General features: G+C 42.5%; 2 protein-coding genes across 7 annotated transcripts; one reads left to right on the forward strand and one right to left on the reverse strand.

Annotated features, from left to right (window-relative positions):
- Positions 1-110: 110 nt before the first annotated feature.
- On the reverse strand, positions 111-4,635 carry CENPQ (centromere protein Q). 5 transcript variants are annotated; one of them, XM_062489623.1, is made up of 9 exons: positions 4,580-4,635; positions 3,457-3,612; positions 3,086-3,143; positions 2,837-2,951; positions 2,613-2,681; positions 1,913-2,042; positions 1,568-1,687; positions 1,230-1,307; positions 111-657 (listed from the first exon to the last, which is right to left on the reverse strand). In XM_062489623.1, exons 2-9 carry the CDS (start codon positions 3,607-3,609, stop codon positions 529-531), a joined length of 852 nt encoding a protein of 283 aa, XP_062345607.1. In that variant the 5' UTR covers positions 3,610-3,612; positions 4,580-4,635; the 3' UTR covers positions 111-528. The 5 variants fall into 5 exon arrangements, with proteins under 5 accessions (XP_062345607.1, XP_062345606.1, XP_062345604.1 ...); XM_062489622.1 differs by lacking the exon at positions 4,580-4,635 and adding an exon at positions 4,563-4,571; XM_062489620.1 differs by lacking the exon at positions 4,580-4,635 and adding an exon at positions 4,190-4,345 and having other exon boundaries at positions 3,086-3,140.
- Positions 4,636-4,705: 70 nt separating this feature from the next.
- Positions 4,706-22,041, forward strand: MMUT (methylmalonyl-CoA mutase). 2 transcript variants are annotated; one of them, XM_062489614.1, is made up of 13 exons: positions 4,706-4,743; positions 6,901-7,280; positions 8,202-8,569; positions 9,332-9,489; positions 9,711-9,882; positions 11,267-11,515; positions 11,792-11,903; positions 13,141-13,256; positions 13,790-13,905; positions 18,271-18,402; positions 19,932-20,079; positions 20,189-20,356; positions 21,625-22,041. In XM_062489614.1, exons 2-13 carry the CDS (start codon positions 6,926-6,928, stop codon positions 21,751-21,753), a joined length of 2,223 nt encoding a protein of 740 aa, XP_062345598.1. In that variant the 5' UTR covers positions 4,706-4,743; positions 6,901-6,925; the 3' UTR covers positions 21,754-22,041. The 2 variants fall into 2 exon arrangements, with proteins under 2 accessions (XP_062345598.1, XP_062345597.1); XM_062489613.1 differs by lacking the exon at positions 4,706-4,743 and adding an exon at positions 6,001-6,555.
- Positions 22,042-22,925: the final 884 nt, after the last annotated feature.

Here is a 22,925-nt window from a genome sequence, read left to right on the forward strand (position 1 = left end):
TATTAAGTAGTAAAAACATAAAAACAATTTTGTACTTTCGATAAAAATTATTCAATTTTCTTCAATTGAGGGCTTTTTATTAAAAAATAGTAAGAAAGTTGAACCCAGGATTTGCAACTAAGTATTAGATAAGTTTATTTTTACTACCTCTTTCAGGTTTAAAGATTAAACCCGAGATGAAAGCTTATTTGGTAAAAGACACTGCCTCCAGTGATTTACAGATATAGAAGTGCAAATAGAATGGAACAGTTCCATTATTCTGTAAAAACACCCAACCAACCCAGGATCCATTTCCCTCCCTTCTCCTAAGACAGGATACATCATCATTAGACAGCATCACAGGTGAAAAAACCCCAAACAAACTGTGATAGATGACTTAAATCTCTTGAGTCCCAAAATGTAGCTACAGATTTATATACCAATGCTAACAGAAAAATGTTTTAACAGAAGTTCAGCAGTCACAACACTAAGCCCATTAGAAAGAAAGCAGATCCCAAACTCAGTATGGAGACCACACATTTTGGCTTCTCAAAGCAAATCCACCTTCTCATAGGTCTTTTCAACAAGGGTTAGCAAGTTCTTCAAGTCAGCTGACTGCTGAATAGCATTCAGATCCTTTAAAAGGCTCTTCTGATTCTTTACCTTCAAAATTTCCTCCTAAAGAAGGAAAGAATGATAGACAACAAATAAAACAGCTGTTGTCAGTTGCAACAGGAATTTCACTTTCATGTAGCCCAGCTACAGTTAAAAAAGATTCAAAGTCACAGAATGAGTCTTCCCTCCAGCAATTACAGATATATTTCAGAAATTACAAGTTCCTAGTGCCATAGGGTTTCTGAGAAAAGACATATGATGTTTTAAATCATAAGATCACAGAATGGTTTGGGTTGGAAGGGACCTTAAAGACCAGCTTGTTCCAAGCCCCTGCCATGGGCAGGGACATCTCCTACAATGTTCCACTATCCCAGGTTGCTCAGAATACCATCCAACCTGGTCATAAACACTTCCAGGCATGAGCAGTTTTTTAGGATTCTGTTCTGATTTTAAAACATAGGCATACAGCTCTCCATTAGAAGAAAAATAAATGGAAAATGAAAAATCTATTCAAATTTTATGAATTTTCAGAATTGCTTCCTCTGGCAGAGGTTAAGGGATAAAAGCACATTTTGTTGCCTTCCTCCTCATAACCAAAGTGTCTCTGAAAAGATAAATATATATTCCACACTCACCTGCAAAATGGGTGCCTGCAAACTGTTCTTGGGGAGTTCTGGGAGGTAGAGTGTTCCACTGCCATTTTCCTGGAGTACCTAGAAAAAGAAGAAGAGAATGAAAATACAATCCAAACCCCAAAAATACTAGGCACACAGGTAGGAAAATAACCTGTCATTATCCAACTTCTGAAACCAAACTTCTTAATTCTGCAACTGAAATTGCAAAGATTAAGAATATCCCAAAGGCAAATGAGGCCCTCCTTAAATGACACTGCCTGAGAAACAGTTTGAGAATGCTCTGGAAGTCAGCCCATTCCTCTAGGTTACAGGAGTGCACAAGCATTTATGAGAAATACCTTCCTGGAATCTTTTTCATCTTCCTCTAACTGTTTTTTGAGTGCATGGATTTTGTACTGGAGCTGCTGTGTATTTTCCTCAATGCGCTCTGCTGATTGCTCCACTTCAGTTATTTCTTCCTGAAAAAAAACAGACACAAAACCAGAAAAAAAAATATTTTACAGATGGTGAGTCTTTCCCACAGAACATACTGAGTCACTGAAAGAGCACCCAAAAAGAGACAGAGCTTTGCAGCAAAGGTGGGTGACAGTGATGAACACTGGACACTCCTCCATAGCAGCAAAGGCACAAGGCACAGAGAGCAGTGTGGTAAGGTCATTTTTTCCATTCCTTGCTTTTCATACCTGCAGTTGTAGCAAAGTCTCCTCGTTTGTCTCAAGCATTTTTTTCTCTGCCATTTGAAGGCTTAGGATATTCTTCATGTTGCCTAGCTTCCCTGGAGGCACCTTTAAAGTCTTGAAACTTCTCAGCACCCTTTAATTCCAGAAAAAGGAAAGCATGACTTGTTTGGATTTCCTTGCAAAGCAAAAAGAAAATTCAGGAGAAAAACTAATCTCACTATAATTTTAAACTTAATTGCTGCCAGTGAAGTAGAAGATTGCAGAGAGAAAAAAAACTGCCTTGAATTGTTTTCCAAAATCATGTGGAGTAGGCGTCCAAGGAAGGAACCAGGAACAAGAAATCCCAAAATTCTCATGTTTGCTATTGCACTGACCTTGTGTGCTTTATATTCCACTGGCCTCAACAGTCCCTGACTATAAAACAATATTCATTACTATTTCCTTAATATTTTCCCAGTTCTGACCATTCTGCTTTCCAAATTAAGTTCTAATAGGATTTTTAGCTGCTTCCAAACAATGATTATTTTAGTAAAACCTGGAAATGCTTTTATGAAATATGATATATAGCTATATATACACATATATATTTAGATATGTGGATGTCAGAGATAGAGTTTTAGCTCACCCTCAAAGTATGGCACAAAACAACTGGGTAGAAGAAATCTCTTCTCTCTCTCTTTTTTTTTAATTTATGATTTCTTACCTTTCTTTCAGTACATTGAGGTGTTTCTGAACATCACCTTTTCTCTCCTTCTGTTGGGCCAAAACAGATCTGGAAAGAAAATATAGGCAAAATTTCCATCACAAAGTCTGCAAGCACAAAGAACACATCAAAAAACACACAGACTTTCAGTTCAAGTAACACTATGATTTTTACTTTGTTCCTTGACGAAACAAAGAAGAACCACAAGGATATTTGGCACTTACAGTAGTACTGAATCCAGTATATTTTCCAGGAACACTCTACTGTTGTCTGAGAGAGGCTGCCAAGATCCTGTTGTAGCACTGGACAGCTTCACCTTTTTTGAAGAACAGTTTTCTCCTGTTATCACAAAGGAAAAAAGGGAAAGGTATGACTTGTCAGACCTGGACAGACAGCTCTGCGACTGAATTCAGTAAGACTGGAGTCAAAGGTGTAAAACAGTTCAGATTTAACAGGAAAGAACAGGACCCTACCTTCAGGGGAACAGTCCTTCAGTTCCTTAACTTCCCTTCTGACTGTCTGAGGGACCTGCTGAAGGGAAAAATCTACAGCAAATGTGGCAATTTTGAGACATCCTCTGCTGTGCAATCATTCATCTACTCCTATGAACTCACTATGCAAGTGTCTGACGAAAGTCTTTGACAGTGACCACTAACAAAAAAACAGCTCTATTAAAGACTGCTCAAAAGAGCTCTTCATACTGGGCATTTCTTCGAGAGGACAATGTTTAGTTAATGCATTAGTCTCTATAAATTCCAATGTAAAAAATGGGAAAATATACCTCTTTCCCCTTCCCCCACCCCCAGATACTTTTCTACTTTGTTTGATCCAAAACAGTGAATACCTGTCTTTTTTGATGTTGTTTTCTTCCTTGTTCATCTGCTCCCTTTTTTTTTCTGGAAGGCCCTTGTTGATTTTGTGATTTGAAAGGACTTTTTGCTGATCTCCCACCAGCTGGTTTCCCCATTTTATTGGAAGACATGTGGCGGGGTTTCATTAACTGTAAACCAATGGGAACAGGAGGAAACAAAGACAAAACTGAAGTCCAGCAATTATAACCCATACAGTGCAAACCATACTTTAAAAAACAAAATTAAAGAAATTGTACTCAACCCAGTAAGCCCCAAATGAGTGTAAATGAGAAGAAACATTTGAATATTTGCTAACCTAGAACCCAAATCTTATAAATTTACCTAAATACAGAACCACTAAAAAAAGCATCCCCATTTGGAAGATGTCTCTGCCCATGGCAGGGAGTTGGAAATAGACGATCTTTAAGGTCTCTTCCAACCCAAACCATTCTGTGATTCTATGAATGATCTTTCTGATTTTCAGTGCAGTCATCCAATTACCAGAACTTTTTACCTTGCCACCTAAATACAGTGGTCTCTGATACAGTTTAAACCTAGTTTCCTTTCTTACTATAGAGACAGAGGGAAAAGCAGTCACACAGAAGGGAGTAGCCACAAACCGCACCACTCTTCCCATCTCTAAAGCACCACGACTCGGATTTATTTAGCTTTTCCCTCACCCCCTCAGGCCTCTTTTTCCCTCACTCAGGTCCTGTCACTTCTCACCAGGCAAATGTCGAAATTTACACCAGCCAAATAAGCCCCGGCAGGAAAAGTGAGGCCCAAAACAGATAAATAAACCATATGCCAGGCACATAATCTCCACACCAGCTAAATACGCCCTAAACCAGGTAAATAAGCCCTGCCTCCCTAACTACCGATGTTGTGCGACAGCTTTCAGGGCAGGGACTACAACTCCCGGCATGCATCGCTCCTCCCCCCGCAGCCTAGGACATTTACCCCATCGCGATGCATGCTGGGAGTAGTAGTCCTTCCCCACCCATACCCCCTCACATCCCCAAATGCCCGTTCCCCCAGTGCTGCCGGATAGCACCGCGGACAACACCTCCACAGAACCCTTCCTCTGCTCCCGCCCCACCTCGCTCCAAGGCTCACCCTCCCGGCGCTGCCTCCCTCTCCTCGGCTCCGCCGCCGCTCCCGCCCCAGCCCGCCGGGAACGTTACAAAACAAACCCGCGCTCCCCGCGGCGCACGCGCAACGCCGCTCCCGCCCACTGCGCGTGCGCGGGGTCCTCGCGCTGACGGAGGGGCCGGTGGCAGGTAACGGGGGGAGAGCCCCATCCATTCCTGTCCCGATCCTGATCCCTTTCCGTGTCCCCGTCCATGTGCGGAGCCCTGAACCCTGCCCCTGTCCACGTCCTTATCCCCATCCCAGCTCCCGGCCCGGCCCCCCCTCCCCATTGGCCGCCCGAGGGGCGTGTTGGGGGCGGAGAGCGCAGCGTTCCGGTCCCGCTGTGGTTCTGAGGAGGGAGAGGTGCGGAGAGGAGGTGGCCGGGCGGCTCTGGGGTCCCCTCGGGGTACGGGGATGGGAAATGGGCTGAGAAGAATTGTCTGAAACTGAACACGGGTAAATGCAGCGTGCAGCACTGAGGCAGAACTAATCCCGGCGTGCGTTGCCAGCAGGAAAGTGATCCTTGTCCCTCTGCTCAGCCCTGCTGAGGCACATCTGGAGTGCTGTGCCCTTTTCTGGGCTCCTCAGGGCAAGAGAGACCTGGAGGTCCTGGAGCGTGTCCAGTGCTGGGTGACAGAGATGATGAAGGGACTGGAGCATCTCCCTGCCCAGGAAAGGCTGAGGGAGCTGGGGCTGTTCAGCCTGGAGAGGAGATCCTGAGAGGGAACCTCATCCCTGAGTGTCCCTGTGTGCAGGGAGGGCTCAGAGCAAGGCCCAGGCTCTGCTCCAGGGCCCAGCAATGGCACCAGGGGAACAGGCAGGAACTGATCCCAGCAAGTTCCACCTGGACAGGAGACAGAACTTCTTCCCTGTGCAGTGACTGAGCACTGAACAGATTGTCCAGAGAGGGTCTGGAGTGTCCTCACTGGAGATATTCCAGAAATGTCTGGACACAATCCTGTGCCCTGAGCTCTGGGTAATTCTGCTTGAGCAGGGAGGTTGGATCAGATAAGCCATTGTGGTCCCTTCCAGCCTGACCCATCCTGTGACCCAGGCAGGGGTGTGGGCACAGGTTGCTTTCCATCCTGGCTGCAGCATCACCTCCCTGCAGGGCATGACTGCTCCTCAGGAGCTCCTCTGTGCTCCTCAGGTTATAGTCATACCACATTTAGCATATATATTACCAAAGCACGAGTTTGGAGGGTGTTGCTGCAGTGATACAGGTGCTTTCCAGTTTTATGCAGGATTTCTCATAAAGGTGTCAGGGTGTGTTTCTTCGGAGTTCTGAAAGAGATGAGGCAGTGAAGAGGTGACTGACCCTTGGAGCCAAGCTGTAAAGGTTTTGTTTTTGTAAGGAAGTGCAAGGATAAGGTATGGAGAACAGAAGCAAAGGAGCTTACAGCTTTTAGGGGTTACTGAATTCACAGACTGGCTCGAATTGGAAAGGACCTGAATCATCTCATTCTAACCCCTGCCATGGACAGGGACACCTTCCACTATCCCAGGTTGCTCCAATCTTTCCAGCCTTGCCTTGGACACTTCCAGGGATCCAGGGGCAGCCACAGCTTCTCTGGGCAACCTGTGCCAGGGCCTCACCACCCTCACAGGGAATTGTTCACATTATTGCCCCTGTCCGTCTCATGCATGGTGGGACAAGCTCTGCTTGTATTGTTCCTGTGTTCTCACATACCACTTTTTTTTTTCCCTCCTTTTTTTTTCAACCTGTATCTAGTTTCCATCCAGCCCAAGCCATCTTCTCTGAAGTGTATGATTATATCAGCAATTTTCTGACAGCTCACTTCCTGCAGAGTACCTCCTTGATGTTGGGTACTGGGAAGAAATTCTTCACGGTGAGGATGGTGAGGCACTGGCTCACATTTCCAGAGAAGCTGTAGCTGCCCCATCCCTGGAAAAGCATCACTCTTTGACATTAAGGAATTCTAGATGAGAGAGATGTGCAGGTGAGAGGGTAGCTGGCCGTGCCATCTTCATGCCTCACATTGGCTTTTCAGTGACTGATTATGGATGGAGATGCTGAGGGCCTGAAATAAGTTACACATCTCAGATGTGGATGTAGATAAGTTGTGGGAATGTTTTCCTTGGTTAGAGAAAAATGTGGGATTTTCCTGAACTCTGTTCCTGGTTGAAAGGCAAGAGGAAGGGCTGTCAAACCTGTGAGTAAATAAGACATTTCTTTGCTCTGAGGGATTGTTTTGGCATTAGCAAACTGCTTGACCTCTCCATCTTCATATTTACTGTGTTGGGTGCATATGATAATGCAAAATACATGTTTTTATTTTGCCCAGCTTGCTCCACACTGCGAGGAGAGCCATGCTGAGGGCCGGGGACGCTGTCCTGCGGCTGCGGCCGCGCCGCTGCGCACTCCGGGCCTGGCGCTCCCTGCACAGGCAGCCACTGCACCCCGAGTGGGCTGCCCTGGCTCAGAAGCAGCTGAAAGGCAAGAACCCAAAGGATTTAATTTGGCACACCCCAGAGGGGATTGACATCAAGCCTTTATACTCCAAAAGGGACACAGAGGACTTCCCTGAGGAGCTGCCAGGGGTGAAGCCTTTCACTCGAGGGCCCTACCCCACCATGTACACATACAGGCCATGGACCATCCGCCAGTATGCTGGGTTCAGTACAGTGGAGGAGAGCAACAAGTTCTACAAGGACAACATCAAAGGTGGGCAGCTGGTCTGGGAAACAGCACTGCCTTGTGCAGCAATGGGGGACATGAATTCAGTCAGTTACGTGGCAAATGTGATTATTCTGCGCTGTGAGTTTGGATTTCTGATAAGGTCTTCCCAGTGGCACCGTCTTTCTTCATCACTGGGAAATTGGATTGTTTCTGGAAGTGCCTTTGTTTCATTTTGCTGTGGGGAGTGAATGTGTTAAATGCTGGTTTTAGTTATTGCACCTTAGTACATAGGCATAATTTGGATCTATCCCAGGGTCCAAGCTGCTGAGCTCACAGAGCTGAAGCAAAAGTGGTAACATGGGTTAGCTGATAGCACAGCCCAGTCACTGGTCAGGGGAGGAATGCCTGAGAACAGCAGACTTGGGGTTCTGCTTTCAGGTTGCAGCAACAAGAGCTCTGTCTGTCCTGCTCCCTTCTTTATATGAATAATTTTCTCATACTTCAGATCTCCAGATAACAACATGTGTCAGTAGAGCCAGGGAACAGTCTGTATATGTTTAGTTTGTGATAAAGTAACATGACAGTTTATGGCACTTCTGTTCCCAGCTAAACAACCTGAGTTACATGTATAAGCTCTTACCCTTCCAGTCTAGGCATATTTATAACTTGTGGCTGCACTGTTGCTCAGCAATTTTTAAAGCACAGTAAGGACTACCTTTTTGGCTTTTTTTTTTTCCCAGTTAAAAACTTTTTCATATAAAGTTTAAGACTAGTAGACCTTGGACAGGTTTGGGGAGGGTACAGTGTTTAACACCAAAATTTAGTTTGCCTGAATCACCATCCAAGCCTGAATTATGTAAAATAGAGTTAATAAACTTAGATCCCATCCTAATGCAAATCTGTTCAACCCTTCTAACTATCTCTCTTTGTTGTTTTTTGTTTTTTTCTCCTTTTTTTATCATGTAGCTGGCCAACAGGGATTGTCAGTTGCTTTTGATTTAGCCACCCACCGTGGTTATGATTCAGACAATCCCCGAGTTCGAGGAGATGTTGGAATGGCTGGAGTTGCCATCGACACAGTGGAAGACACCAAAATCCTTTTTGATGGAATTCCTTTGGAGAAAATGTCAGTTTCCATGACAATGAACGGGGCAGTCATTCCTGTGCTGGCTACCTTCATTGTGACTGGGGAAGAGCAGGGAGTGCCTCAGGCCAAGCTGACAGGGACAATTCAGAATGACATCCTGAAGGAGTTCATGGTCAGAAATACCTACATTTTCCCCCCAGAACCATCCATGCGGATTATTGCTGACATCTTCCAGTACACCTCAAAGGTACTCATTGTTTAAATGTATAACTTCTATTATTAGGTTAATGTTGACTGTTTACGAGGCACTTTGGAGAACAAAGAAAGGATAGGAAGACATGTCATAGAGAAGAATGATGTGGTTGTGGAAAGGGCCAGGAGAAGTTTATATCCAATATCATTTATAAATGTAAATTTGAAGCTTGAGTCAGACCAGATCTGCAAATACATCTTCGTAGAGATGGGTTGTATTTGCAGTCAATAAGGAATTCAAGAATGGGCTGGGACACCTCTGCCCTGGAGACCAGATGAGAGAGCTGGGGATGTTCAGCCTGGAGAAGGCTCCAGGGGGACCTCACTGCAGCCTTTCAGTACCTAAGGTGGGGTGTATAAAATAGACTGAGAGCAACCTTTAACACCAATAGTGTTAAATAGACAAATTTTTACACAGCTACTGACAGGACAAGGAGGAACATTTTTAAACTAAAAGAGGGTTTTGATTAGATGTTAGAAGAAATTCTTCCCTATGAGGTTGTTGAAGCCTTGGTAGAGGTTTCCCAGAGAAGCTGTGGCTGCCCCATCCCTGGAAGTGCTGAAGGCCAGGTTGGATGGGGCTTGGAGAAACTTGGGATAGTGGAAGGTGTCCCCCTGCCCATGGCAGGGGGTGTTGAAGCTAGATGACCTTTAACTTCAAACTCAAACCATTCAGTGATTCTGTGTGAATGTTGATAGAACAAGTATTTGATCCTCCCTTCTGCTGTTATACGCTGTTGTATCTTTTTTTTTCCAGTACATGCCAAAATTTAATTCCATTTCCATCAGTGGGTACCACATGCAAGAGGCAGGAGCTGATGCCATCCTGGAGTTAGCTTATACCATAGCAGATGGCTTGGAGTACTGCAGAACTGGGCTTAAAGCTGGCCTCACTATTGATGAATTTGCACCTAGGTGAGCTCAAGAAATTTGCAAGTATAAAACTCACTTTTGGTAAAGCCTCTATAGAGTTTAATATGAAATTCAGTGTTTTTACACATACAAGCAAATAGGAATATTCCCATCATCTATGAAAGTACATTAATCAGAGACCTTGCTGTAGGGCTTCTCCATCACTGATCCAGAGTTATTAGAATTATTCAATGTTATATTCTGTTCATGTTCTCCTATGACAGGCTTTCTTTCTTCTGGGGAATTGGCATGAACTTCTATATGGAAATAGCCAAGCTGAGAGCTGGGAGGCGGCTGTGGGCTCACTTAATTGAGAAAATGTTTAAGCCCAAGGATTCCAAATCTCTTCTGCTGAGAGCTCATTGTCAGACTTCGGGCTGGTCACTCACTGAGCAGGTTAGAAATTGGACTCTCATCAACATCCTTCCTTAAAGGTGTTCTTGTGGTGTTTGTCTTAAAGAGGGCTAGTGGTGTTACTCACAAAGCTGTCCTCTCAGTCTGACAAATGTACACACTGGCACAGGATACACCTTTATGTCAATTCAGGACTCAGAGGATGAAGCTCTCTCTTGGATTTGTCCAAGTTATCCTTCCAAAATGCAGCACAGCCGGCAAGAAGAGGCATTTTTTTCTCAGGATCACTGGCTTGAGAATTCATTTGAGCAGCCAAGGGAGTCATTCACACCCCTGATGCACAGCGCTGAAGAGAGAAGTCGTGGTTACAGCTCATCTGCTCCTTTGAAACTGGGTGCACTGTGCTCTTCCTGCTGAGTTACATTACAGCAAGGAGGCAAATCACTGGAGTGCACACAGTTGCTCAAGTGGGGTCAGAGCTGGGTTCCAGCTCTGATCCCAATGCCTGCTGCTCTGTCAAAGTCGTGCAATAGGAGTTATTTTATTTTTAGGTTGGGATTGCAACCATTGTTGACTTCTGTGCCTTGTTTTTTTGTTTGTTTGGGTTTTTTTTTTTGGGGGGGGGGTTTAAGTAAATGTAATGTTTACTTACATTGCAACAACACAATAAAACTAAGACAATGGAATTTTCAGAACAGTGGCCTCTGTGGGTCCTCCAGTTAAAAGTACTGTGGGAGTATAAAAATGTTATTATTACCAAAACTATATTCAATTGTCTTCCAGTGTCCATCTGGCTAGATCATAACTCTTTTCTTTTTATCTAAACATTGTGGTTTATCTTAATATAGCTTCTCAGTGTGTAGTATTTTCTCCTTATAGATTTCAGAGGCCAAATATACTTAACATGCCTTTAGAGAGGTATCTATTCATAAATTATATTTTACATTCTTACCTATCCAGATCAGAGTTTTCTATAATTACCTTATGTGATGCTGTCATTAATGAAAATATTTAAGCACATTTAGTTCCAAAGCACATCTTGACTAGTAACTTGTCTGACAAGTGTGCTGTTCAGTGCTCTAAGAATTCTGGATTTGGAGGATGGAAGATATCAAGCCTACTGCTCCATCCTCTCTGATTTGGATTCACTAAGTTCTTGGAAACCCACTAAATATAAATTAGGCTTTGATTTGTTACTGTGAGCAGTTTACTTGAAAAGTGATAATTTTGGCTTTCTTCATGGATTAATCTCTTTGTTAAGATATCAACAAGTGATAAATCAGTTTGATTTGGGTTTTTTTCAGCTTTTGTTCTGATTACAGCGTTTCAGTGGTGAACTTTGCATTTGTTTCTTTGCAATAATGACTAACCTGTCTCAGCCCTGTGACAGAACCACTGAGCTTCAGAGCTGCCCTTTTCCTTCCAGGATCCCTTCAACAACGTCATCCGCACCACCATCGAAGCCATGGCTGCAGTGTTTGGAGGGACGCAGTCTCTGCACACCAATTCCTTTGATGAAGCCTTGGGGCTGCCCACAGTCAAGAGTGCTCGCATTGCCCGGAACACACAGATCATAATCCAGGAGGAATCAGGAATTCCTAAAGTGGCAGATCCCTGGGGGGGATCCTACCTCATGGAGTGCCTTACCAATGATGTTTATGAAGCTGCTTTAAAGGTCAGTTTGAAAAACCTTCTCTGGGAAGATTTTAGGGATAGGAGTTGTGAGAAATGTCTTATAAGGGACTGTTTGATAAATTGATAACTTCTAATCAAGGAATCATTTTACAGTTCTGCTTCAGTGATGTCTTTGTAAATAAACTGCACAAAACACAGTCTGGAGCACAAAACTGTATAAAAAAGGTTTAATGAAAATGTGGGTGGTAGCACAGGTACTAAACTCAGTTTTTAAATCTTGCTGCTACTCACTATCTCAATCCTCATCACTTCTCAGCTTATTGAGGAGATAGAAGAAATGGGTGGAATGGCCAAAGCTGTTGCTGAGGGAATCCCCAAACTTCGTATTGAAGAGTGTGCAGCCCGGAGACAAGCCAGGATTGACTCTGGTAGGAGCAGGGGGATTAAAGAAGGGAAAATTGCCAATAGAATACTTCAGTATAAATTTTTTTTATGCACATGTTCATTGTGGTTTTTTTATTTCTCAGTTTAGGAGTAGCAGATTGTGAGTGATAGAACAAATGGTGATGGTTTTATGTCAGTGAAAGCTTTGGAAAGAGACAGCGTGTACAAAACACAGCACCAGTGTGAAAAGTCTTGCTTGATAGGTTCAAGACTAGATGACAAAGCAGTAGAAACACCATTTTAAAGGAGTCTTTGGAACCTTCCATAGTGACTTGCTTATTTCTGATAGGAGCTTTAAGCTGTGATTCCTGAGTTTAAAAGCAGAAATGCCACCAGATGGTGGTACTCACCATAGCTGGCCAAATTCCTGGGTTTTCTGGAGAGCTGCCCATTTTTCCTGAATGGTCAGATCATAGCAGAGTATGCTACAGCTCTTTGTCTGCCATACATATGTATATGTGCTCATAGAGTAAGTATTTGTGGAGACATTTATATATGTGTGCTTAAAACTCTATTCCACTTTTTGTAATCTGCATTCCAGTAGTAATCCAGGAACAGAAACTAGGGATAACTCAAACATGAAAGACATTATATGGACTTCTTTGTATGGAGGATAAATTTGAAGCGGGTCTAAATTAAGACTAATAAAGAATAATCAGTAAAGTTCTGTGTTTTCTTCCATAAGGTAAATAATTTCATGTTGCTTCAAAGAGTGTTAATGTTATATTAATGTTATCAGGCACTGCAAATAAAAATAGTTGATAAATCCATCCCGACTGAAGCATAAAATAAAATTTTCCAACATGATAAATTAGTTTTTATGCACATGGAGTAGTTCTAGGTAGGAACTTCACTTTCTTATTTATCTATTTAACCAGAAAAGTAAATGCAGAGCAGGCAACCAGCACTTCTGCTTAGTTGTGTCAGATACACTTATATAAGCTTAAAAAGAGAAAAATAGCCAATGTATTTTAGGGACTCATTGCTAAATCAGTTTGCAAGATAAATATTGTTCTGTTTCATTTTTTTTTCTGCTGCAGTGTTCTCTAAGTTGAATTTTCATGCATTTAATCTCTCATAAAAAATCTGTAAAATAGAGACTTAAATCCATTCTATAAGAGCAGATTTTACATATTTGAAGTGGGTATGATTATATAAGCAAAGCAGTTCACAGTAGTTTGCAAATGTATTCTGAGTTTCTGGTGTTTCCACTGGAAATAGGGTCTGAAGTAATTGTTGGAGTGAACAAGCACCAGCTAGAGAAAGAGGAGACTGTGGAAGTTCTGGCCATTGATAACTCTGCAGTCCGTGCCAAGCAGATTGAGAAAATCAACAAGGTGGGAACAACCTCCTTAAAAATGAATCTTTTGTTGTAATTGCAGACAGAGATTGAGTAAAGGCAGCTTGCCAGAAGTTTGACCTTCCAGTTTCTGAGAGTACACTCTGGTCATTAGTGGAGAAACTGGAATATATGTCTGCATGTTCAACCTTTAAAAACTGAGAGCTTTACATGTTCTGAAAATAAAATAGAAACCATCTATGCAATGTTTTGCTCTAAAAACCTGTAACATTGCTTAATCACTCACTGTTGGGTGCTTCAAGTGCTACTGAGGGTTACAGGACCATAAATCAACATCTACTTTCATAATCAGTGAAAATGCAGATAAAATTGGTTTAGGGTTTTGTTATGGACTTGTACACATTTTAAGGTCTGAGATACATTTTGACTTCTAATCTCATTGAAATAGGAAGTGGATATTGACAATTCCACATCCAGAATTAATATTTGAAATGAGACATTCTTCCACAGTCGACTTTCCATTCCACTTTGTGGTTTCTTTGAACTGAATGTCTCTCTCCTGCACTTTAGGTGAAGGCCAGCAGAGACCAAGCAGCAGCCCAGCAGTCCCTGGCTGCTCTCACACAATGTGCTGCCACTGGGGAAGGCAACTTACTTGCTCTGGCAGTGGAAGCAGCCCGTGCCAGGTACTGGGGGTGGGGTGGGGTGGGGATTGAGCAGCCAATTCTTGTTTAAAATGGATGGTTCATTTTCACTTTTTAATTTATCATGGGTGTGGCATCAGCAAGATTGGAGTTTTGGGCTTTTTCTTTGGAGATGGAAATAAATAATGGCTGCAGTTTCGCATTGTAAGATATACTATTACTATATTTTACAACTTCTAAAGGCAATGCTTTCATTTTTCACAAGGAACACTATAGATATAAAGAATCTGATATGAAATGAGGCTGTTCATACACATTCTGCTGTTCAAACTATTATTACCTATCTCAGTCACTCAGCTGTTTCATGGGTCAAGGAGTTTAAGAAGTGTCTGAGATGTGAAAATGGATATTCACAGTCTTCTCATGCTCTGTTGCTCCATCTTTCATTGCACCACTAATTGGTGTGAAAACATTTTTTGGCTGAAGGAGAAATCAGTTTGCTTAGTCAGGCAAAGTTGTAAGAAATGTTCTTGAGCAGTGTGAGGTATCCTTAGAGTCCAGTGGAACAGTTCCTTTTTTCACCCAAAATGCTTTTGAGGATGTTTTCTTTCCTGTTTCAAGGTCAGCGTCAGTCTCTAAAATAGATCCTGTCTGTCTGTTCCTTAATTAAATAAATGGCCCAAATATCAACAAACTAAATTCACTTCTTATTAGGGTGCTGCCCTGTTATTACATGTCTCAAATTCCTTCATTCCCATTCATAGAATACTTAACTGTAGTTTAAATACATTTAACCACAGCCTGTCAGGAGCCTCCAGCAGTATGTGTCCACTTGTCTTTGAACTGGGAAGGTCACAGGAGGGCAGTGTTAGATTTACAAGGGGTTCATATTTTCTGTACCAAAACTGACCAGTTAACTCCTAGTTTCTGTCCTTGGTGACCTTGTTTTTCGTAATTGTAAAAGCATTAATGGACTGAAGATGCACTTTGTAATTTCCAAACACAAAACTTAATTCTGCCCCAAAACTATATATGGGACATGACTGCAGAAAGAAACTGTCGTGGCATCTGATGCAAAGTATTTGAAGGAGGATTGTGAGCTCTGGGAATGTGTACAGGGACACTGTTGTGGGCAACATGGAAAAAGGTTTCAAAATTAACACAGTCACCCTTCATAAGTGGCCCAGTATCACCAGCTTGAGAGGAACAGATGCCTCTTTACTGCTAATGGAAAAAGATGGATTTTGAGCATGATGTAATATAATTTACTTGGAATAAAATGAGTAGCACAGAATTGTCAGTGCTGATCTATGGAAAAGATTCCGTTGACTAGTACAGAGATTTCAGTGCTGACAAACACGAGTAGAAAAGTTAATGTTGTTATTCTAACCCAAGAAATAAGGCAGATCTAAAATGACAGGGAATGAGAGCAGCGCCTCCCTTCACTGTCTCATGAGAAACTCCATTACAGGAAAATGGGACAGGTTATGCCAAGTTCTTTGCTCCCTCACCTGCTGTGCTGTTTTTGTGTCCCTCTCCAGACATGCAGTTCAGTGATGGAAAGGCAGAAATGCAGTGTAGCTGCTTGTGCTGCTTCTTTTGATTTTTCTGCCCATTCTGTGTCCTTGTGGTACTTCCTCACTTGATTTCACAGCACTGCCTCTGCTTACTGGGGAAATGCAGAGAGGAGCAGCAGCAGCTGAGGCTGAGCAGACACAGGGTGCCAGCTCTAACAGGCACATTACGGTCATTGACTTTCTCCAAATTGGTATTTAGGCTCTGCAGCTGGTTGTGAACCACTGGGAGAGAGTCATACACAAATAAATACTGATTAAAAAAAAAGACTTAAGAAAAGAGGTTGTATTCCTGGCTCCAGAGACAGCTGTTCCATTGTGGATCCATATGTGGCAGAGATGATAATAATAATAATAAAAAAAAAAAGTTTCTTGGTAAACAGCAGGAAAGTATTCATGAGCAGTTTAAAAGCAAAACTTCTGTTATTACTTAAAAGCTTTAGATTTAAAGGTTTGCAGAGATTTGGGACACAATTTTCAAAACACAGGGATTTCCGAAGCAGTGTCATAGAAGAAAGAAGGGTGTTTAATTTTTGTACAGTACACAAAAACAACTTCATCCCAGCCACCAGCTTATACCTCATTTATTTTTCATTTGTAACATGAAAATTTCATTCACACTTTTGCATAATAAGAACAGAAAAGCACACCACAGCCATGCTGGACTTTATTTAATACTGAAGTATACTCAGATACTGCTTCTGCAAAAGAGGAGGAGAAAAAAATTATCTAAGCTTAGTTTTCTCTAGAAGAAAAGATGTGTTTTATGCCACTGTAACCCTTCACCACACTGCCAGGAGTAAGCCTTCACTGTTTGTGCATGGTGTGTTTGGGCTGCAGTCTAGCACTTTGAAAGGGAGTCAGTATTTCTAGACACTGTTTTTAAGTCTGCTGCAAACTTGCTTTTTAGCCTTGGGGAAATCACCTTACCTAATGCACTTTTGCAGTTTACTTTTCATTTTTTGTTAATAATTACAGAAAACAATAATATCAATAAGATTATTTCGATCTCCTGAAAATCAAAATCTGATGATACAAGCGATTAACAGTGAGTCCAACAGAATTCCAGAAAGCCAGGGGAGGGGAAATGACAAAAATGGCCAAAACAGCTTCAATAACATGAGTTAAAAATGTGTGTTCCAGAGTGATGCTATCTTTAGGCAAATCTGTCCAACTGTGAAATGTCATACCAGAGATAAGAGGCCACTTCAGACTTCTGAGCTGTACAGATCTTGCCTATGTGATCACAAATGGATTTCTGACATTTCACCTTAGCATAGTTTACATTTATAACTAAGTTTGCTGAGTATAAGCCAGCAAAAGAGCAAATTAGTTGTGGGGGGAGTCACAGGAAGTAAAACATCTCTCTGAAATTTACTGAAGGATTCAGCAAATGCAGCAGAAATCCATGTCTTGTTAGCTTGGGGGCATGTGTGGCAGATTTTACAGTGGTAGGAATCAGTAGGTGCTGAAACTGCAAACAGCAGAAGGAAAACTTAGTACAGCTCACTTGGCCATCTTCTTGTAGAGGTGTGGGAACAGCAAAGTGCATCTTGTCCACTCTTTCCTGTGCATTTTATATTGAAGCTTTAGAGAATGCTTAGGTTAGTTTTGTCTCTAAGTAGCTTGTAGTTAAATCATAGAATCATTTAAGTTGGAAAATTTCCTTCAAGATCATTGAGTCCAACCATTCCCCCAGCACTGCTAATTTTGGGGACTAACCCATGTCCAGAAGTGCCACATCCACACAGCTTTTAAATCCCTTCAGGGATGGGAACTCCACCACTGCCCTGGGCAGCCTGTCCTAATGCCTGACACCTGTTTCAGTGAAGAAATTTTTCCTAATATCCAGCCTAGACCTCCCCTGGTGCGACTTAAGGCCATTTCCTTTTGTCCTATCATTTGTTACCTGGGAGAAGAGAGCAACCCCTATCTGGCTCCACCCTCCTTTCAGGGAGTTGTAGAGAATAAATATAATGTGGCAGGGGTAAATATCAATTCCAGAGGTGTGGAATGTGCTTGCTTAATTATATACTTAATATTGCTTTGGTGTCTGTATTTGTAAGCACACTTTTAAAGTGGTTTAGAAGAGCAATATTTTTATTTATTTCCTTTGATAAAGTTTGCACCAAGTTATATTCAGCACAGTTTTTTTAATTGCTTTGTGACAGAGGCTGTTGTTGCTGATGTTTGCACAAGAAGACAGCACAACCTAGTTTGCTTCTCTCACTTGTGCTACAGCAGCATTATTTCAAACATGTACAGTGTGTCCAGTAGCAAACAAAACTTGTAACTTGCATGTACATAAATTTCCCAAATCCTTCTGTATTTCAGTGGGTAAAGGAGCTGTGTCATGAGTAGAGGAGAATAACACTGAAATGAAAGCATCAAGGGAAAGGCAAATAAAGTACTGTTAAAATGTTTGGTTTCAGTCTCTTCTGTGTGTTCTTCCTTTTTTTTTTCCCCCTCTTGATTTATATTTTGTATTTTAGCATGAGTCCAAATGCAGGATCATTTAAGTCTGAGCCTGCCAACAAAAATCCTCATTCAGAAAATCTGATTTAATTTTCTGAAGCATTTTGCCATTCCCCATTGCCTTGTTCAGCCTTGCCAATTCTCACATGAGCAGTGAAGTATTTTCTTAAAAATGCCTTTGCGTGTTCTGTCAGTGGGTGGCAGTGTGGTGAGTCAGAGATTCAGAGTTGCAGCACTGAAAGGGAAACCAACGTAAGTAAATTTGTCCAGCAGCAAGACGGATGGTTGGTCCAGTGATGTCTGTGCTGTTTTCATTTCAGCCTGCTGATAATACAAATGTTTTTTGTCTGTGCCTCAGGTGCACCGTGGGGGAGATAACAGATGCCATGAAGAAGGTGTTTGGGGAGCACAAAGCCAGTGACCGCATGGTGAGCGGGGCCTATCGCCAGGAGTTTGGGGAGAGTGATGAAATCCTTCATGCCATCAAGAGGTGAGAACTCTTCCCAGCTAGCCAAACTGTAATGGCCTCACATTTAATCCAGGAGGTACATGTGCTGCTGACTGTGCCCTAAAGAACCATTTCCCAAACCTGGGTGACATCCCTGGGGAAGATAATGACCTGCAAAAGCACTCTCTGAAGCAGTGAAGTAGAATGACAAGGATTAAGTACAATAAAACAAAGTCAAATCTTAATTGAATTGTATTTGCTTGCAAACAAAATTCACTGAGGTGAAGTTATGATTTGAGGGTTTTGTTCAAATAGCCTAAGCAGCCACAGGATTAAGAAGCTGAGAAACATTGCCTGAAATCCCTGTACATTGGGTTGCTTCTTTTAAAGGCTGTGTAATAGTCATCTCTAAAATATTTCTAGCAGTTCATACTATAAAACCTCGTTTTGATCTACCCATAAATTGTTCCTGCAATTTCCCTCTTACTGTTGCTAAAGCTGTTGCTAAAATCTGTCTGGATATCCACCTACAACCTCCAGTCTTTGGGAGTTACTCATAGGCATCCGAAGATGTTGGTATGTGTGAAAACAGTTACCTCTTGGGCCTTTTCTCAGCTTCTGCCTTTACTGCTGCCCTCGGGGCTACAGAGCCTGAATTGCTGCTGTGGGAGATGATGCAGCACAAATCGATGTTCATCAGTCCCTGCTGTGTTGGGGTTTACCCGTTAAAGAGTTCAAGCTCTCCTCAAAGGGAGTTACTGAGGGCTTTGCAGTGGTGATGATTAGATTGACTTGGAAGTGGTTGTGCTAGGAAATGTCACCATTGTTCTATTATTGTAACTATTTAAATTTAACTATTTTTAATTATACTTTTATGTGAAAGAGAACTGAACTAACCCCGTGCAAATCAAGATGTAGCTCGTTTTCTTACATAGAATCACGGAATAATCTAGGTTGGAAAAGACTTCTAAGATCAGTGAGTCCAGCCCGTATGGCAGACAGATCCTGGTGGCACTTGAATAATGAGCTGTAAGGTGTCATGTTAATATCTGAGGCTGTCATTACACAGTAGCATCAGTGCAACAGAAACATGAACTGCCACTCTCCAAAAAGAGAGGAGTGCACAGAGTAGATACAGTAATCCTTCCATGGACAGATTTTTTTCCCAGTGGAATGATAATGAACTATGTGATGTTCAGGACCAATCTGTGCAAGTACTTTTGAAATAATGGGTCATAGTTACTATTAAAAGCTAAAAAATGTATTTTAGTGAGTTGTAATTCAGCTTGTTAAACCCTCAGTGAATTCAGTATTTTACCTGTTAGAAAGCAAAAGAATAGTGAAAGATTTTTTTAAAATAAAGAATATTTTATTTTTGAGGCTGGTAAATACAAGTTAGTAATAACATTACATGAATATTAACATAGTATGGAGACTGCACAGCCAAGCCATGACTTAGAAGATGTTTTATTTGATGAAATTCCACTTGCAGCAAGTGTCTTTTTAATGTGTGGAAGTGCTTTCAAGGATTCTCAGAGACTGACACTGACAGAATGTGTGTTTTCAACCAGAGTGAACAAGTTCATGGACCGTGAGGGCCGCAGGCCTCGTATCCTCGTTGCCAAGATGGGTCAGGATGGCCACGACAGAGGAGCCAAAGTCATCGCTACCGGATTCGCCGACATCGGCTTTGACGTGGACATAGGTCCCCTCTTCCAGGTAGGACTGAGCAGCAGCCCGAGCATTCCCCGTGCATCCCTTCTCCCTGGAATGCGTGCTCAGCCCCGGGCTGCGGCTGTGCCCTGTCCCACGCCCCGTTTGCACGCAGACCCCGCGGGAGGTGGCGCAGCAGGCGGTGGATGCAGACGTGCACTGTGTCGGGGTGAGCACGCTCGCCGCGGGGCACAAAACCCTGGTGCCTGAACTCATCAAGGAGCTCAATGCCCTGGGCCGGCCCGACATCCTGGTCATGTGTGGAGGAGTCATCCCCCCTCAGGTACGGGGAGCATCATTTCCATCGAGCTAAGAGACTGATTTCTCTCTGTCCGAGCTGTTTGAGCTGTTTCCTTTGTTCTGTAATGTCAGAGCACTGAAGGCTCCTCTGTACAGTCACCATGGCCAGCACAGGTCTGTAAGGTGGGACTTCCCCCATCTGATTTTCTGTACACCATGTCCTGGTTTAACTTAGAGGGCTTGTGGGATGGAATATGCAGCTGTGTTGTGAAAAGATGAGCTTCAGGGAAATGTTCTTTATGTTCTGTTGTTTTGCATCACCAGTCCTCGCATATCATTGGTACAGGCTGGCTTCTGTCTTAAGAGACCTTTTGACTTCAGGCAATGGTTGGGAAATGCTGCAGCCAGTGACTAAGGCTCCTCCTGGCAGGTCCCATCACCCACAGGCTGTACATCCCAGTCACTTTTCAGCCTCTCCTCACCTTCCCCATCATCAGACAGGGGTTGCCTTCATTCCCTCTGCTTTCTCCTAAACTGTTGAGCAGTTAATTGAATTCCCTTGCAGTCAGATCTCTGCTTTCATCTTTAAATTTTCCTTAGCTGATGCAGTCTCCCTGTCTCCATCACCTTACAGCCATCCTCTGTCTAGAGTGATCCAAACTGATTTTGCACATTAATCTCCTGTTATTCTCCTTTTTCACACTTCTCCATTTTCTGGGCAGTTAAGTAATTATTAAGGAATGACAGAATTCTGAATTGAGCAAACAAAACTCAGTATTTTTCTAGGAGACAATTTGTGTTCTGTGCAGTATCTCTCAAAGGGATGCTACTATCCTGTGGTTGGTAAAGGTATAATATATCCTATACTGAAGAAAGAGAGAATACAGAGCTGCTTCCCAAGTATTTTTGAAATTTCAGGACAGTCATAAAATTAGATTAACTCTAGATTGCAAGAGACCACTGGCAGTTGTCTGCTCCAAGCCCTTGTTTAAAGTAGTATTTTCCAAATTAGAGGTTAGATCAAATTTAGGTTAGGATTGTCAGACTCATATACAGTTGACTTTTGAATGCTTTCCAAAGATTACCATTAGTCTGACTCTAAAATATCCCCCTTTCCTATAGATATTTTTTAGTAGTTTTTTTTTTCTATCTTCCACCCTTTTCCCATTTCTTTGAAGCTGTGCTGCTTCTCTCTGGGGCTTGTTGCTTTCTCAGGCCCAGCATAGAGGACAGAACATCCACCAGTTAGAAGTCAATTATCAATTGTATGTTTCACTATTAATTATAGATCTTAAATCTCTTTTCCAACAGGATTATGACTTCCTGTATGAAGCCGGTGTTGCCAATGTGTTTGGTCCAGGCACTCGTATTCCAAAAGCAGCTGTGCAAGTGTTGGATGATATTGAGAAGTGCCTGGAGAAGAGGCAGCAATCCATGTGACCCTGGAATGTCACAGCTCAGCAGCCTTACACTGACCACTTGATTGTCAGCAAGGGATGGCCAACCACAAACCTCTGCTCCCACTGCCCCCTGGCCTTGTGTTTTGTGCTTTCTAAGAAAGTTCTAAACTCTTTGCTTGTTCTATTTGAGGATTATTTATATAGGTACCCGCAAGAAAATTTTATCTCTAGAACTATGACTTCAGGAAGTGAAGGGAATTCAAGTAAGTGTGTTTAGGTTTGTTTTTTTTCCCAGCTATACTGATAAATAAAATAACTGCTGCAACTCTTTGGTTGGTCTGTTTTGCCTGACCTGTTTTGCATGCAGAGAACTTGTTTTGAATCTTTTGGCAGTTATAGTAGACCTAGAAGTCTTTCCTATTGCCTCAATAGCCAGAGACTGCCTAGAAGCTTTTTCAAAGTAAGGCATTAAATACCAACTTATTTAAGTACAAATCAGAGTTTTAGTTGTATTATTTAACTTTCTATGTCATCATCTGAGTAGGGAGCTCCATTTATCCTCAATGGAAAGAAAGAAGCCAAAGGTGGCTGGCTCAGGTTGAGCGTCTGCATTGCAAACCACCTCAGAGTGGTGAGAAAACTCCTAATATGTGAGAGGTCTGATCTGTTGGAGGTTTTAGATTAAATTTTTGCTTGTATTGAGGTGGTTGCACTGGTGATTGCAAACATGAGGTGCCCAGACCCACTCCTGAACTCGTTACTTGCATCCTACTTCCATCTCTGAGAAGACAGCACAGTCCAGGGCTGGGTTGGAAATAACCATGGAATTATAATTTGACCATAGATTACCTCCTCAGAACCTAAAAAAAGCCAAGCAAACAAACCTGGTGTTATGGTTGTACTAAATCAGCAAACCCAGGTCTCAGTTGCACTTATATCAGTGCCTTAGCCAGGGGGGAAATTTGGGATCTCAGGAGCTCCCACGGAAGCCATGAGAGCCAGGACTGCTTCTGCAGGGTGACACGGCTGGGAAGGTTACCTGGGGAGTGCCTTGTGTCATCCCATAGAGAGCAGCTGCAGAGAAAGGGTGATAAAGCACTTGAACAGGCTGCCCAGGGAAGTGATGGAGTCACCATCCCTGGAAGTATTCTGAAAATAAGTGGCTGTGGCACTTGAGGACATGGTTTAGTGATGAATACGGTGGTGATGGGT

The sequence above is a fragment of the Cinclus cinclus genome, chromosome 3, assembly GCF_963662255.1.
Source record: "Cinclus cinclus chromosome 3, bCinCin1.1, whole genome shotgun sequence".
Taxonomy (NCBI): domain Eukaryota; kingdom Metazoa; phylum Chordata; class Aves; order Passeriformes; family Cinclidae; genus Cinclus; species Cinclus cinclus.